The sequence below is a fragment of the Ricinus communis genome, chromosome 1 (genome assembly GCF_019578655.1).
Source record: "Ricinus communis isolate WT05 ecotype wild-type chromosome 1, ASM1957865v1, whole genome shotgun sequence".
Lineage (NCBI taxonomy): Eukaryota > Viridiplantae > Streptophyta > Magnoliopsida > Malpighiales > Euphorbiaceae > Ricinus > Ricinus communis.
Window position 1 is genome coordinate 7,278,052 of NC_063256.1, and position 15,380 is coordinate 7,293,431.

Here is a 15,380-nt window from a genome sequence, read left to right on the forward strand (position 1 = left end):
TTAAATATTTTAAAAAATTTACACTAATTTTATCATAGTAATTACTGCCTTTTAAAATATATAATAAAACAAAAAAATTACTATTTTTAAAAAATAAATTATATATTAAATACTTTTATTTTTTTTAAAATAATTTGTTTACAATATCCAATTTCCTCAAAAATACATTTTTCGAAAAAAGAGTACTTATACGCAACAAGTCCTCCATTAACAGCACTGCCAAGCAATTCCGCATACCTTTTTATAGTAAAAGTAGGCTGAGCAAAACCCGGACCCGGCCACCTACACAGATTGAAACAATTGGATAAGGGAAAAGGGACCCATTCAAAAAGTTTGATTAGAAAAATATAAAAACTAAAATCAGTACAGCCAGACAGTAGAAGAACACAAATGTATTTAAAAATTTTAATTTTCTTCTCTCAGAATACATGACCGGCTGTCCCTACTCCTAACTCCTAACTCCTAACCATTACACACACACCACACCCATTTACCAAACCCTAATCTCTTCCTCTCTCTACTGTTCTTCCTTTTCGCTTTGAGGCATCCTTGGTTTAACCGCAAAGATGTGTTTCACTTCTCTGTGCTCAAAGTTTCAATCTTTATTCTCTGTAGATCTGAATCCACTCTCATTTTGAGGTTTGCTTATCCCACTATCTGATGTACATACAGTCCCATCACCTTAGTTGAAAATTCTGGTTCGATTTTACTTTTGTAGATACTGATTCTTTTCTATTTGTGTTTTCTTTTCCTTTTGGGGGGTTTCGCTGTTGTAATTGTTTGTTTGACTGTAGATCTGAATCTGTTTTCTTTTTCTTTTTTAACTGTTTTGTTTATTTGAGTAAGGATTGATCTTCAGACTTTCTAGATGAATTCGTAGTCATTTCCCATAAAAAGTTTACATTTTTAGCTATTTCTACTTCTTTTTTTCTTTTTATCAGTTCTTTTAAGCTTATTTTTATGACAAAGTTATGATTTTTGTGTTTATATAAATGTGTACGTGACAAGAATTTTTTAGAGGATCGGATATTTCAAAAGAGACCTTTTTCTTTTTTGTTTTTTGTGAGGATCCTGAGAGTTCAAAACTCAAGTGGTCAATAAAGATGTCTTTTAGGAGCATACTTCAGGACATGAGAGGGGAGTTTGGGAGCATGTCTAGAAAAGGGTTTGATGTGAAATTTGGATATGGGATGCGATCCAGGTCGCAAAGGGTTGTTCAGGATAGCTCTTTTGTGTCTGTTGATGCATTTAAGCAGAGCTGTTGGGCTAACATGCCACCTGAGCTTTTGAGGGATGTTTTAATGAGAATTGAGGCATCTGAGAGTGCTTGGCCTTTCCGGAAGAACGTAGTTGCTTGTGCTGGTGTCTGCAGAAACTGGAGAGAAATTATGAAGGAAATTGTGAAAAGTCTTGAAGTTTCAGGCAAATTGACATTCCCAATCTCATTGAAGCAGGTTTTGATAGTAGTCATTTAAAAGTTTTAAATTCTGTTGTTTATGTGTTCTGCAAGTATATTGGTATTTAGATTTGTGAGTAACAATCTGCATACTGCTATTTGTTGCATTGTTTGCCATCCAATATCTTTATGTTTAATTATGTAGCAGTAGCTGTTTTATGATCAACTGCTAGATTATGGTTGTGTGCCACTGCGATGGAAAAGTTATACGATGATGAAAACTTTTGTCATCTCATCGTCTTGGAGCAGTACAAATAAATTATAGGTAGTTCGGATAAAAATAGTTTGTGGATTCTAAACATAGTTATTTGGTGTTCAGTTTCTTTTGCTCATTTTAAATGATGGAACTGATTGACTGAAGTACATTAACATATTAAGATCGCTAGCAGCTAATAAAACTCTATCAAGAGACTCTTTTTGTCTTTTTCTTCTCCCTCCTTTTGAGTACTTTGATGCTGCTCAAGTCTGAATCTAAGAATTGATGCATAGATGCTTTTATAAGAGCAATACTCATGTAAATCTGTTTCTTGTAATGAATTTGAGGGCTCAAATAAAATGTTATTGGATAATAATTATGATAGAGCAGGGACTGACTTCAATGCTGTAAGCATGTCATATTAGTGGTGGATTGGCATGCTGTCATTGTAATTTGGCTTTTCTTAGAGTTTCATGTAATGCCATGACTGGGAAGTACTGGAATCATATCTCTCTTCTTGTAAACTTTTTTCAATTAACACTTTGACTGGAGCTATCTGATGTCTAAGGTATTTGCCTTAGAGCTAACGTGAAATTCATTTGGTTATTTTGTCTTGCAGCCTGGACCAAGGGACTCCCTTCTTCAATGCTACATCAAAAGGAATCGCAGCAACCAAACATATTATCTGTACCTCAGCCTAAATCAAGGTGAACCTCTAAATCCTTATTTTCTTTTCTTGGTCATATATTCTTCATTTCATTCTCACAGCCGTCTGCTCATAGTTATTAGTCTGCTGAAGTTGGTTTATTTGATATTTGTAAAGTGTACATTGTATCTCTTAAAAATATTGGAGATGAGCAGATTTGTGTTTTGAATTGGGGTTTCCTTCCTAAGGTTAGACTGATTTGCTGTTTTTTCTATTGGTAGCTTCGAATGATGATGGTAAGTTCCTTCTTGCTGCACGGAGATGTAGACGGCCTACTTGCACAGATTACATTATCTCTTTAAACTGTGATGATGTATCTAGAGGGAGCAGCACCTACATTGGAAAGCTGAGGTATTTTCGACCTAATGATGTGAATTTCTTTCCCCTTGTTGTATAAATTGAAATTTATAATTTCATTTTCTTTACAACAGATCAAATTTTCTAGGAACCAAGTTTACTATCTATGATGCACAACCTCCAAATACTGATGCTAAAGTTGCTAAATGTCGCTCCACCAGGATAGTTAATATGAAACAGGTCTCTCCCAGGGTCCCTGCAGGGAATTATCCTGTGGCCCATGTCACTTATGAGTTGAATGTCTTGGGTTCAAGGTGTGTCCCTCAAAAACTGCTTGCTTTTAGGGAAAATTATGTTCATTATAGAAGGAAAAAAGATACTAAAGCAGTAGAAAATAATATTTATTCAACCCCCTTCTTGGAGGGTGGGTATTGATCTTGTTAGTTTACTTATCATGTTACAATTTTCTGGTCACCAACATCATATGATATTCTCGAATTCAGAGGTCCAAGGAGAATGCAGTGTGTTATGGATGGCATCCCTGCCTCTGCTGTTGAGCCTGGAGGAGTGGCCCCCACACAGACTGAATTTCTACCTAGTAATTTGGGTTCGTTGCCATCACTTCCCTTTTTTAGATCAAAATCTACCCGCACAGAGAATTTCCTATCTGGTCCTCTGTCTAGTAATAAAGATGGAATGCTAGTATTAAGGAATAAAGCACCCAGGTGGCATGAGCAACTCCAGTGCTGGTGTCTAAACTTCAATGGGCGTGTGACAGTTGCTTCAGTTAAAAACTTTCAGCTGGTTGCTTCTCTGGAGAGTGGAGGTGGTAGGCAAGAGCAACAAGAGAACGTTATACTCCAATTTGGAAAAGTGGGGAAGGATGTGTTCACAATGGATTATCAGTATCCAATTTCAGCTTTCCAGGCATTTGCTATATGCCTTAGCAGCTTTGACACCAAGATTGCTTGTGAATGATAGACACGCAGGTAAATCTAGAGGCTTAATTGGTCTCTATTATTTCATAATTCATGCAAAGAGAGCTTTCTAATTGTATTGCTTTTGTTGTTTGGTGCTCTTCTGAACCTGCTTAGATCTGATTTTTCATTTTGGACATTTATCATCAGTTCTGCACAACTGTAGTTTGAGGTTCTTTAACAAACACATTTTCTAGTCATGATCTCTTTGAGCCAACTAGCTTCAGGGATTTTTTAATTTTTATTATTTTTAGTAGAAGTGAAAAGAATTGCCTGATGTTTCTTTTCCTACAGTCAAATGCCTGCAATCAAACTTTAGATTGCTGTAGATTATATGGCTTTAAGCATTCTTATACCCATAATACTTATAGTCTTGAATGAAAAAATAGCAACTCCTTTTACAAAATGTTCTCCTATAAGCTGTAGTTGGTCATTCAAAGGTTTTAGTTACCAAGTATCGTTAGTCAATTGGTATTATGCATTATTGATTGCTTCTGATTTCAGTTTGAACTGTCGTTTTATTTGGATTTTAAGCTTGCAGTGCTTCTGAATATATTCCTTTTTCCCCTGAATCCATAAAATCATTGAAGTTCTGGAAGCATTCCTGACTGGTATCACATGGTGCAGGAACTAATGACTGCCAGGGCTGTTGTAGCTGTGTGGCACAGGGGCATTCTGCAAAAAGGCATCTGCTTAGCTCAATCTCTTCTCTTCTAATTGCCATGTGAAGATTTAGGATTTTTTTTTTCTTTTTTAATGTTTCGTCCTTTGAAATTTTTTTTCCCTGTACATATTAACTTTTTGGTATTTTAAGCCAACCACGCTGTAGTTTGTGCAGTGGCTGACTGGCATTGTCCATGCATCCGCTGAGTGTTAGATACTTGGCACCTTAACTGGAGTTGTTTCAGGAGTTTGCTTGTAGTTGTCCTAGTTTAAGGCTACTGTTATTTTGGATGTTGTTTTCCCACTAATCTGTAGCTCTGGAAAATGCTTCCCTTGATCAATCAGCTAGAATTTGCTAAATCTATATGAGTGCTGCAAGAGTACAATGTTTATCTTGTTACTGCGGAAATTATAGGGTTCGAGCAGATTTATAATTGGGCTATGTCGAGGAATTGCTAAATGTACTTGTATTCGGATTAAGAACCCTAGTGAAATTCCTGTTTGCCATGAACGCCAGTGCAAATCAACTTAGAAAATCTTGATTTACTCGTCCGTTTTCGATACCTGTTATTGAAAGCGTTCATCCCACGATATAAATGCAGCCTTTTATCAAGTTGGAACCAAATATCTGGTATGAAGTTTATTCATGCTTCGGATTATCAGTAAACTGTTCTATTTATTAAGATTTAGACAATAAGTAACAACAGCTTAAGAAAAGTAATGAAATGAAAAGAGATTCGGATCCCTACGGAAGTATATTATATATTACAAAGGAAACCGTTCTTCTAAGGTAGGGTCAAACAAAGGATCTGAACCATAAACCCAAGCCAAAGTAGTGGATTAGAACGGTGGAGGACCATATGAAGGACGAGGCCCACCAAAGCAATCTTGTACCAACCAACAGCAGCATAAGCAATAGAACCTGCATATTCCCAAATTTGCATCATTGAATTACTTCATATCTAACACCTATTCAAACTAACAGACCCACTTGTATTTACATCCTTCGTTTGTCGTCCCTTCATAGTTATTTTTTTTTTTAAATTTCATCATTAACTAATTGATACAGTAGAAAAAAGAAAAGTTTTAAACAGGAGAGGGTACTTACAAAGAAGAAATCATGCCGCATATACCATCAGCACACCCTCCGAAAAACCCACCAGGTCCAGGACCCCAGCCAGGTCCTCCATGCCCCCCTGGTCCCCAGGGTCCACCAGGTCCACGAGGCCCTCCAGGACCCCAGCCAGGACCTCCAGGTCCCCCTGGTCCTGGTCCAGGTCCACCATGATGCATTGCTTCTTGACTCTGAATTTCTGAACTGGAATATGTATCTTTGCCACAACAACGACCCCGAAACGAAAGGGTTATTGACCTGGGATGATTTGCAGATTGTTTTGTTGGAAAGTGAGATTCAAGAATCGAGCAGAGAGTCACCTCCTTCTTCTAATAAGAATACATATATTATGATACGCTAAAGGATATAGGATATAGTTTCTTTCTCTTTTCTTTGCTTACTCTCGAAGGAAGAAGGTATCTAAATCTGAGTTGTCATTATTAGCATCTAATAAGAAAATCCTGACCGATACTTTTATAACCTAGGATCGAAACCTATCAGTCAACACTCACCCGGCTGCAACTATAATCCTTCTTCTTCTTTCACCTACCATTTCTTGCTACCAATTTCCATGCATTCACTTTTATGGTTTTGCATGCTTGGGGTTGAGGCTTTAGCCTTCCATTTGTTCTCTTTCTGCGGACTTCATTTAATTCTTGAATGAATACGGCCCAACAAAATTTGTGAAAGGTGCTTTTATTTCTCTTCATAGAACTTGTCAACTTAACAACTAATCCAATTGCATTCCAAGGAGGTTTGGCATTGTTTCCCACCTCAATTTCTTAAATATTTTATTGTGTTTTTTAGTTCTGAAAATTGCTTTTGAGAAAATAGAGAAGTTATGTTCTTTTCTAGAAGTTTATAAACAATTCCTAACACACACTACATAGATTTAATTAAGGGTACAACTTGACTATTTCAAATTTATATATCACAATTAATAAATAAATAAATAAATAATACATTTTACAGTTAAAACATTATCAATTTTATATATCAAGAGAGACAAATAGTAAATTAAGTAAAAATGATTATATGGCAAACAAGGAATTAACATGGTCAGATGAAGTCAATTATTAATATATATATATATATATTTATAAAAGGTACAAAATCAGTATGAGCTAGCTTAAAGCGCATCGTATCCTACTAATCACTTGGATTATATTAACATGGCAAAAGATCCCCCCAATATGTTTGGATTAAGGCACACAAATCCACGAAATAGCATCACTAATTGCTTGAGTCACGTATATAAAATTGTGCAAAGTATAATGAAAAAGTTACTTCCAATAAAGCGAAACCTGGAAAATTAATACCCACAACCGAAGAACAGGTTTATTTTTATTTTTTCTTTCAGAATTAATTTGGGAGGGAAATAAGGTCAAGTTGCAGTAAAAGTTGCAAAATGGAAAAGGATGAATGAGGCAGAAAAAAAATAAAAGAAGAAAAGTGTGATTCCTGACACAATGTACCCAAAAGAAGCCATTAAATGCCAGCCAAAGTTTCATACATTTATATAATAATAATAATAATTGAAGATTCATCAACAATATTTGACTCAAAAATCCTTTTTTTTTTTTTTTTAATTTTGAAAAAAGAAAAAAGAAAATGTAAACATATATACAGGGAATAGGCTAAAGAGATGGAGCTTTCACCTGGGACATGAATGTCAGCCTCTCGTGAATGAATGCCACAGCAATAAAAAGAAAGGCAAAATTGGTCCCCTATTTTTAAATATTTTGGACATATTTACTTGTTGCCTGGTGGTCCATTCATGGCCAAAAGTAGCTTAATCATTCAATATTAGCCGTTGGATTATCATACTTTTCTTTTTCTCCTTTTTAGCTAGGATTTGTGAGATCTGGCAAATCTGGACCATTAGGACCATTTAATGAAGCAAGAAAAAAGAAGAGGCCCATGATAAAAACTGCTCAAATCCTACACATTTAATTAGAAACTCAAAAGAAGCTAATTGTATATTTACACAATTTTTTCTTTTATTTTTTGGTGTGAGAGATCACCAAACAAATATAAAATGGTCCCCTGTTATATTGGGGACTTACTTACCATTACAGCAAATGATGTTACCTATTAACGAATTATTTCTTGCTACTCCCTCCTTGTTGCAACTATTGTTCTTCATTTTCTAGACCTATAAACAAATTCATATTATATATATATGATTACATATTCAATTTATGACTCTATATAAATATATATAGCAGTTTTTATATTATTTTTTTAAAAAAAATTGGTAAAATTCAAGTTTCGATAATTATTTTTAAATAATCTTATCTTACCGCTAGACTAATATACTAATTCATCGCCTTTGAGATAATAATTCGACTTATTTACTTTGAAAAAAGAAAAAAAAAATAGTCGGACCATGGTACTTTAGTACTTAAGTTTAGAAAAATGAAAAAGAGAGTTCCATTGATGCAACTACAAAATTGAGTAGCAAAAATTGACTCTATCGTCCAATGCAATAAAATAGATTGAAGCATGCCGAAGCTAAATTTGTCATGCAGTGGACGAAACTTGTTGCAAGGAAGAAAGCTTTTTAGAAAGACTGACCAAAAGGACATTATTATGCCCCCTTTTTGTTGCAATAAATCAACATCCTAAGATTAAGATAAGATGCTTCCTATTTCTTCATTGGATGTAATGTAATAGGTACCACTATGTCAACAAATCATGCCTAGCTTTAAATTTCTCGATTGGTGCAATGTAATATGATTAATTATATAATTAATATTATTTTTTCTTCTTCTTTTGATTTAGGCCTAATTGACCTAATGGTTACCACTAATCTTCTTCTTCTTTTTTCCTTTTTGTTGCATGACATGAATTTGGTTGGTTATGTAAATTCATGAACAATTTGTTGGTTTATGAACTTTTCGTGTTGTTCTAACTTTTTCCATCACGTGACCAAAATTAAAATCCTCATTTTGTTTTCTAGTTTTTGAGTTGTTGAATTCGAACAAACCCATTTCTTCCTTTCCTTTCTTCTTCTTTTTTTTTAGTAATATATTAATTTGCTAAGCCGCCTTCAATGCTATTAAATGTATATATTTTTGGTGTGTTTCTTAAAACAATCGGATGGCATTAATGTCAATCTTGCATATATGAATCTCAATTAGATTTTATAGGTGAATGGGTCCTTTAAGCTTTAACACTCACAATAAAATGGCTTAATTAGAGAAAGAAAAAACAATTAATTACTTTCTTTTGTAGTATGAGTTTTCGTAACTTTTTCTTTTTATCTTTGTCCACTACATTTATTGGCAGCAATTTTATATGTTATCCATTCAATATTTCACCTCTTTTAGAAATATAATATTTTTATACAAGTATTTTCTCATCTCGGGATTAAATGGCCGTAAAATTATATTTATATTTAAATTTTTTAAAAAATATATATTATTTTGACTTTTTCAGTTCAGAATTCTTTTAAATATACTTTAGATATTATTATTATAATTCTCTTAATTAATTTCTTTTAGAAATAAAAATACACCTGTATTTTGGATGCAATATGGGGGAGGGGAAAGAGAAGAAAAAGAAAAAAAAAATGAAGAAGAAGAGAAGAGAAGAAAGAAAATAAAGGGAAACCGTTAATGATGTTTGCATAAACAGGAAAAATGTCAAATCTGAGAGGTGCCTGCTTCTTATTACATGTGACGATGAAAGCGACGGTGAAGAGATATAAGAAAGTCTTGGATCCATGAATTCAACAGTAAGTCGGAAATATTAAAAAGTCCAACCATCAACAACTCTATTTATATATAATGAAGACTTCCCTTTCCCTTTCCCTTTCCTTTCCTCCTCTTCTTTCTTCCCAGCTCTGATTTCCCACACAGCCGAACAGTTCTCTTCATTATTATTCATGTCACATCTTTCTTGTTGCATATATCCATCAATAAACCCAGTTTACAATATTCTTTTTTTTTTTTTTTCTTTTAAAGAAACCCTTTTCTTTTTCTTTTCCAGAGATTAAATATTTATTTTTTTAAAAAACAAAAATTATTGTATAAACATTTGTAAATGGCCACTCGTACATCCAGTCCCGAACATGGATTAGGCCAAAGTATACCAAAGAAAAAGAGATTAGGTAAAAACGCAACCTTCTTTTAAGTTGCATGAATTGTAATTCCACACGTTTAGAATGATGAGGATTGTGGATATGTATGTATTTATCACATCAAATTTGATCAATCATTTATGAAAATATGCATGCATATACATACAAATTTTGCAAAAGGACCCAATTTTATAAAAATCAATGGTCAACCAATATCCATTTTTATTTACTTTCTCTAAATATATATTCTTCTTTTTTTAATTTAAAAAAAAAAAGATATCAATTTATAAGAAGAGGTGTGAGCGAGCAAATGAAACTTGGACACGCAACTAGTATCATCATCAAATTAAAGCTATTGTCGGTGATGATCACATATGCATATCAGGACCTGAATTAATTTTCTTTCTTCTTCTTTTTTTGTTTTTGTTTTTGCTTAGAAGCTTGCTTTTCCATTCTTTTCTTGCGTCATAACCCGTATTTTTCCTTTTAGTTATGGAAAATCTCACAACTTTTTTTTCTGAAGGGCCATAACAATCGGCTATTATAGAAAAGACAGAGAAACTTGTTAAGACTTAGGAGAGGAGAGGGGAGAAAGGGCAGTGTCAAATTGAGATGATTAGACAACAGACAGTGAAGGGCCGGCAGCAGGGGGCAGACTTTGTCGCCACACTCCTCAAGTCTTTTGGTTCGTGGCGGTCCCCTCCTCCTAATCACACATGCACGTACAGGAGAAAGACATCGGCCTGGATATTTGTTATCCTTTGGGTTTTTATTTTTGGCAATTTGGACTGTTTGTGGTCTATTTGGGTGGTTTCTTTTGGCTCAACTGCAAATATGGCAGTATTAGGAGTTACTTACCTGCCTCATCTCATGGAATGGATTATGCGCATACATACAGTGCCTGCCTGTTGTAAGAAAAAAAAAAAAAAAAAAAAAACTGCGTCAGTTACTATTCAGTAGCATTTCAGGTCAGAGTTTTTCTCTGATAATGCAAGAACTACTACCAACTCAAATTCTGCAATATTGACTTTAGGGTTAGCCATATGCATGAGTATGAATTTTTAAATTGGAACTCAACAAAGGATTATTTCTTTTGCATTTATGAAAGATCTAAAACCAAATTAAAAAGCAACCGCTTCTTTACACATCAAATAATACAAGAATAAACAAAGAGTTCAATTAATTAGAAAAACCCAGAATATAAGAAAGCTGTTTTTCCTTTGATATAGTTTTGAAGACAATAAAACATTTAGAAGAAGAAAGAAAAAAACCAATCTTTTATGGATAATAGGTTATTGTCAATCTAATCTCTCTGTCTTTCATCTTCTTGATGTGTGAATATTCGTACTTATCTATGTAGCCTTTTATGGGAGAAGATATATGAGGCAACTAGATGATAGCTATGGCCAGATGTGAAGGTCCAGATATCTAAGTTATTTTAACCTATAAAAATAAAATAAAATCTGATATTAGGTTTTAATTATTAGGAAGAAAGGGCACATGATATTATATATTATGGATTTGAAAATATATTATTTATTATAGGAATTGATCATGCGAATTTCCAAAAAAAGAAAAAATAGATATAATACCATTTTCTTAAAGCCCATATCAAAATTTATTTATGTGAGGTGATAAGCTAAGGTTTATTTCTTAAGCTAGAGAGCACCATATACCCATGGCATAATTAAAACTTGAATTTACACCATAAAATCAATGGGTATCTTGTTCCAAAGGAAAAGTGCAAGTGTTTATCTTCTACTTTGATGTATTTAGATATAGAGGCATGTGATATGTTTTGTGATAATAATTATTAATAAATAGAGAAGAAAAAAATCACTTACACCGCTAAAATGACTAGCACGGTCGTTATATATCATCATTATGTTATATCACCTTTTTTAAATGACGTAAGTTATTTTTATCTTTAATTGCTAATAAAATTAAATTGTAGAATATTTTTTAAAAATATTATACGATTTTATATGAAAATATATTAAACCATAAACTACATATTTATATATATTTTTTAAATCATAACAATTAGTTTTTGTTTTTATTTTTTCTTCTGAATTCTTTTTGCTCCATCTGTAAACCAAAAGAAATATGGTTTTCTAAAAAATTGATATCTTTGTAATGGAATGTACAAATTGACAATATATTGTCATTTTTAGGAAAAAAAAAAGGAAGAAAAATTGACAATCCTGATGTTTCTATTTTTTGGTCTTTTTAAAAGGAAATTAAATAATTTTAATGATTAAACTAATTGGTTGTCATATATTTGATGCAATGCTTGATAGAAGAAGAAAAAATCCCATTCATTTGTCTAAAATGAGATCCTAGCATGTCAAAGCAGGATCTTCTAATGATTGGGCAAACACTTTCATCCTAACAGCTCTCACCTACTTTGTACTAAAGTCTAAAAGAAGGGCCTCTCTCTGCCCATCAAATTAAATACCAATAGCTTTACATAATTAACCTAATTACAATGTCATTAAGGTTAGTATTATAGTCCAATTATATATATATATATATATATATATATATATATATATATATATATATATATATATATATATATATGTATTAACCTTTTCCTACTTAAGTGATTAGTCTTCAAATTTGCAACAGTTGAAAAGAAAAAGGGTAACAGATTAATGGTTTATAATCAACCAATGATGCATATGTAGCTTATAAAGAATCTCTAGAGTGGGAACCATAATTAATTCAGTATTTTAGTGTTCCCCTCAAACCTCAATCTTCCTTATTCCCTTTCAAGTTATGGTAAAAAAAAGTTGGCATAAATCATTCTTTTATTTTTTGTTTTGTAAATTCTTTCTCTTGGGAGGCATCATATTGGCTTGCAAGTATTATCAAACAAAACTTCACATCTTTACCTCTCAAATAAATATGTATTTCCGAGTTGATCTATTAATGATAAATTTATTTATATATTAAAAAAGCATAATTTTTTTAAAAAGACTTTGAGTCTTGCAATTTATTTATTAATATTATTGTAAATCAATTACTTCCATATTAAGAGATCTATAAATAATAAATAGAAAAAATATGTATTATGTTATGACCCATCTAACTTGTGATTAAAAAAGTACTTACATCCTTATCTAGATATTATTAATATTGCTGTTGCATGCTTTAGAGGTAAAGGACATTCATTAACGAAGATTAGAGCTTAAACCATGATTATGAGTTGTTTATTAATTATTTTATTCACATGACAAAGAAGAGTTAGAAGATAGAAGTCTCCCACTAATATCAAAGTCATTAGCATTAGTATTATACTATAATTTATCTTTCCATCACGTGCAGCTAATTTTTATGATTTGCATCATTTGATGTACAAGAAAAAGTCTTTGGCTTCATTTTATTTATTTACTTATTTTTTTTAACAGTCCTTTTGGTTTCATGGTTTACAACGACGACTGCTAATTAATTCAAACTTCTAAATTTAGCTATAAATCAGTGCTTTTACAAAAACAATTCTTTTTATGTATTAAAAATTATAAAATTACACATAAGCTTCAATCCTATGTGTTAAGAATTAGTACACATGTCAAAATAAAAATTTTATGTATTAAAAATTAAGCACACGTGTCAAAATTTTTTAGGTATATATATATATATATATATATATATATATATATATATTATTTTTTTTTCTTTTTCTTTTTAAAAGAATGCAAGAAATAATATTCTTCTTTAATATTTTTTTATAAAGATGCGGTCCAAGGGAATACAATAAAGGGTACGAGGGAATATCAAAAATTTGGGCATATTGATTCCTTAAGAATGACATTGAAATGATATAAATGTTCACTGTGGTCCAAATAAAAGTTTGATATTCTTTTCTTGATGAGAACTCTTCTTGCACAACCTTAAAAATGAGCAATGGATCTCTTAGTTATAGCTTCTTGATTTTAACAAATTGCTTATGTCTTTTTCTTTCCTTTCTTTTGGCTTCTTGAGCTAAAAATGTCAAAATAATATTATTTTGACTAATTCAGAATATTATTTTTTTAAAAGGTAAATAAAACTAAGATATGGCTAGTTTGATGGGATAGCAATAATTAATTTGTGATAGAGATGGAGGGGGGAAAATAGAGAGAGAAAACTTAATCCTTTTTTTTTTTTTTTGGCTATTGATTTGAAGGAAAATGATTAATTATTGTCAAGATTAATTGAGGAAAATAAGAGTATTGAATTGTGTAAAGTTGTTTAATGTTCTTTTTATTTTTGTTTTGGCATCACATGGTTAGCTCTAGCTAGCTGCTTATATATATATATATATATATATATATATATATATATATATATGTTGCCGTTGGGAGATGTCACCATTGGCTTTAATGGCTCTTGGTCCATAAAAAAGATTCAGGTGATTAAGTGTGTCAATTTTAATCAGTGCTGTTCTTCTCTGCAATTGTTGGGTTTCTCCATCTTATTAATATAATTGTAGTTACTGCTTTTGGATTTATGGAGCACATTACAATTATAGTGTTTTTATAGCGAGCTTCAAGAGAAAAATTTAGGGGCTGCACATGAGTGCCATTGCCACTGCTACCACCCCATTTAGCTCAACTTAAGCTACGAATTAATGCATAAATATTTTATTTTATTTATTTATTTATATAAACCTTAATTGCAAGTTTGTATTTAGCTCCAATTGATCCTTGGAAGCGCCACTTCACGTGTGTGTGTGCTGTTTAAGGAAAAATCAAAAAATATAAGAAAGAAACGAACTACATGCAACTGCAAGGGATATTAAACCATATAAATAAATAAGTTGTCAAATGGCCATTCATCAACAATCAAGGCAAATACCATATTCTTCATATTCCATTTTTCTCTTACGGCTAACAAAAATCAAATTTATACTATTGGTAATTTTATTTATTTTAAATAATAACTGAAAATAATCAGACATGTAATATAACTAGTAAATTAATTTATAAATATAAAAATTGTGTGCAGATTGAATTGAAATTGAATACTTATTTAATAACATAGAAAATCATAAATTATAATTTAAAAAATATTTTATGATTCTTTTAATTATTTATGTAGTATATATAGAAATATTGTTAAAAAATAATTTATTATTTTTTAAAAGAGCAGGTCAGGTGGGCGGTATCAAAACACAACACAATATAAATACAGCAAAGTCCAAGCAATTCCACTCGAGGGCAAGAGAGATTCCCGGAGAACCGTGCGTGGGCTTAATAATCAATTCCCCTTTTAATTAATTAATTATAATCTTAATCACTATTTTCTAACTAATTAATTATCATCTTTACGTGCTGGACAACTCACCTTCTTCTTTCTTTATTTCATTAAACTTTGTATTAGTAAACTCGTTAACACCTAAATTTCTGAGCTTAAGAAATATTATTAAATTCAAAAAAATTCAAAGATAATTATTACTTTTCTCTGTTTCCTATAATTTCTTTATTTAAACAAAAAAATTAGAATTTTTTGAATGTTAAAAACTATGCTTTTCTATAAAACACTATTACTATAAGTAGAGACAAAAGGCTTTTTACGATTGCCAACGGCTTAGATCTTTCCTTTGCTGAACTAAAATCTCGACCCTTCGTTTTTAACCACGTCAGCTTTTTCGACATAAAAAGGGACAGGTCTATGAACTCCATGCTTGAGACAGTGCCGTTCCATAATACCATGTCCTTTTCATGCATTGACAACAGTACCCTTCATTTTTATTGAAAGAAGCGGAAAATGTGTCTATAAGATAAGGGGTTTTTTCGTCATTAAACAAATAGGAAAGCGGGGAATCATTATAATAATTTCATGCCATGCTAACGTACGGTGCACCTGAGGTAAAATCATATGGACTTTTTTCTTTTTTACT

The 15,380-nt window shown here is 31.8% G+C and overlaps 2 protein-coding genes across 2 annotated transcripts; one reads left to right on the forward strand and one right to left on the reverse strand.

Annotated features, from left to right (window-relative positions):
• Positions 1–378: 378 nt before the first annotated feature.
• LOC8287183 (tubby-like F-box protein 3) lies at positions 379–4,655 on the forward strand. The gene is made up of 6 exons (XM_015720179.3): positions 379–1,454; positions 2,272–2,359; positions 2,580–2,709; positions 2,790–2,969; positions 3,159–3,644; positions 4,260–4,655. The coding sequence occupies exons 1-5, from the start codon at positions 1,104–1,106 to the stop codon at positions 3,631–3,633; spliced, it is 1,224 nt and encodes a 407-aa protein (XP_015575665.2). The 5' UTR covers positions 379–1,103; the 3' UTR covers positions 3,634–3,644; positions 4,260–4,655.
• A 296-nt stretch (positions 4,656–4,951) lies between these two features.
• Positions 4,952–6,043, reverse strand: LOC8287182 (putative polyketide hydroxylase). The gene is made up of 2 exons (XM_002520638.4): positions 5,404–6,043; positions 4,952–5,217 (listed from the first exon to the last, which is right to left on the reverse strand). The coding sequence occupies exons 1-2, from the start codon at positions 5,586–5,588 to the stop codon at positions 5,136–5,138; spliced, it is 267 nt and encodes an 88-aa protein (XP_002520684.1). The 5' UTR covers positions 5,589–6,043; the 3' UTR covers positions 4,952–5,135.
• Positions 6,044–15,380: the final 9,337 nt, after the last annotated feature.

Excerpts from the sequence above, each read along its gene's own strand:
- LOC8287183 (XM_015720179.3), top strand. The coding sequence starts at position 1,104 with ATGTCTTTTAGGAGCATACTTCAGGACATGAGAGGGGAGTTTGGGAGC. Across the intron at positions 2,360-2,579 it reads GTACCTCAGCCTAAATCAAG|CTTCGAATGATGATGGTAAG; the intron begins GTGAACCTCTAA and ends TTCTATTGGTAG. Across the intron at positions 2,710-2,789 it reads ACCTACATTGGAAAGCTGAG|ATCAAATTTTCTAGGAACCA; the intron begins GTATTTTCGACC and ends TCTTTACAACAG.
- LOC8287182 (XM_002520638.4), bottom strand. The coding sequence starts at position 5,588 with ATGCATCATGGTGGACCTGGACCAGGACCAGGGGGACCTGGAGGTCCT. Across the intron at positions 5,218-5,403 it reads TGCGGCATGATTTCTTCTTT|GTTCTATTGCTTATGCTGCT; the intron begins GTAAGTACCCTC and ends GGGAATATGCAG.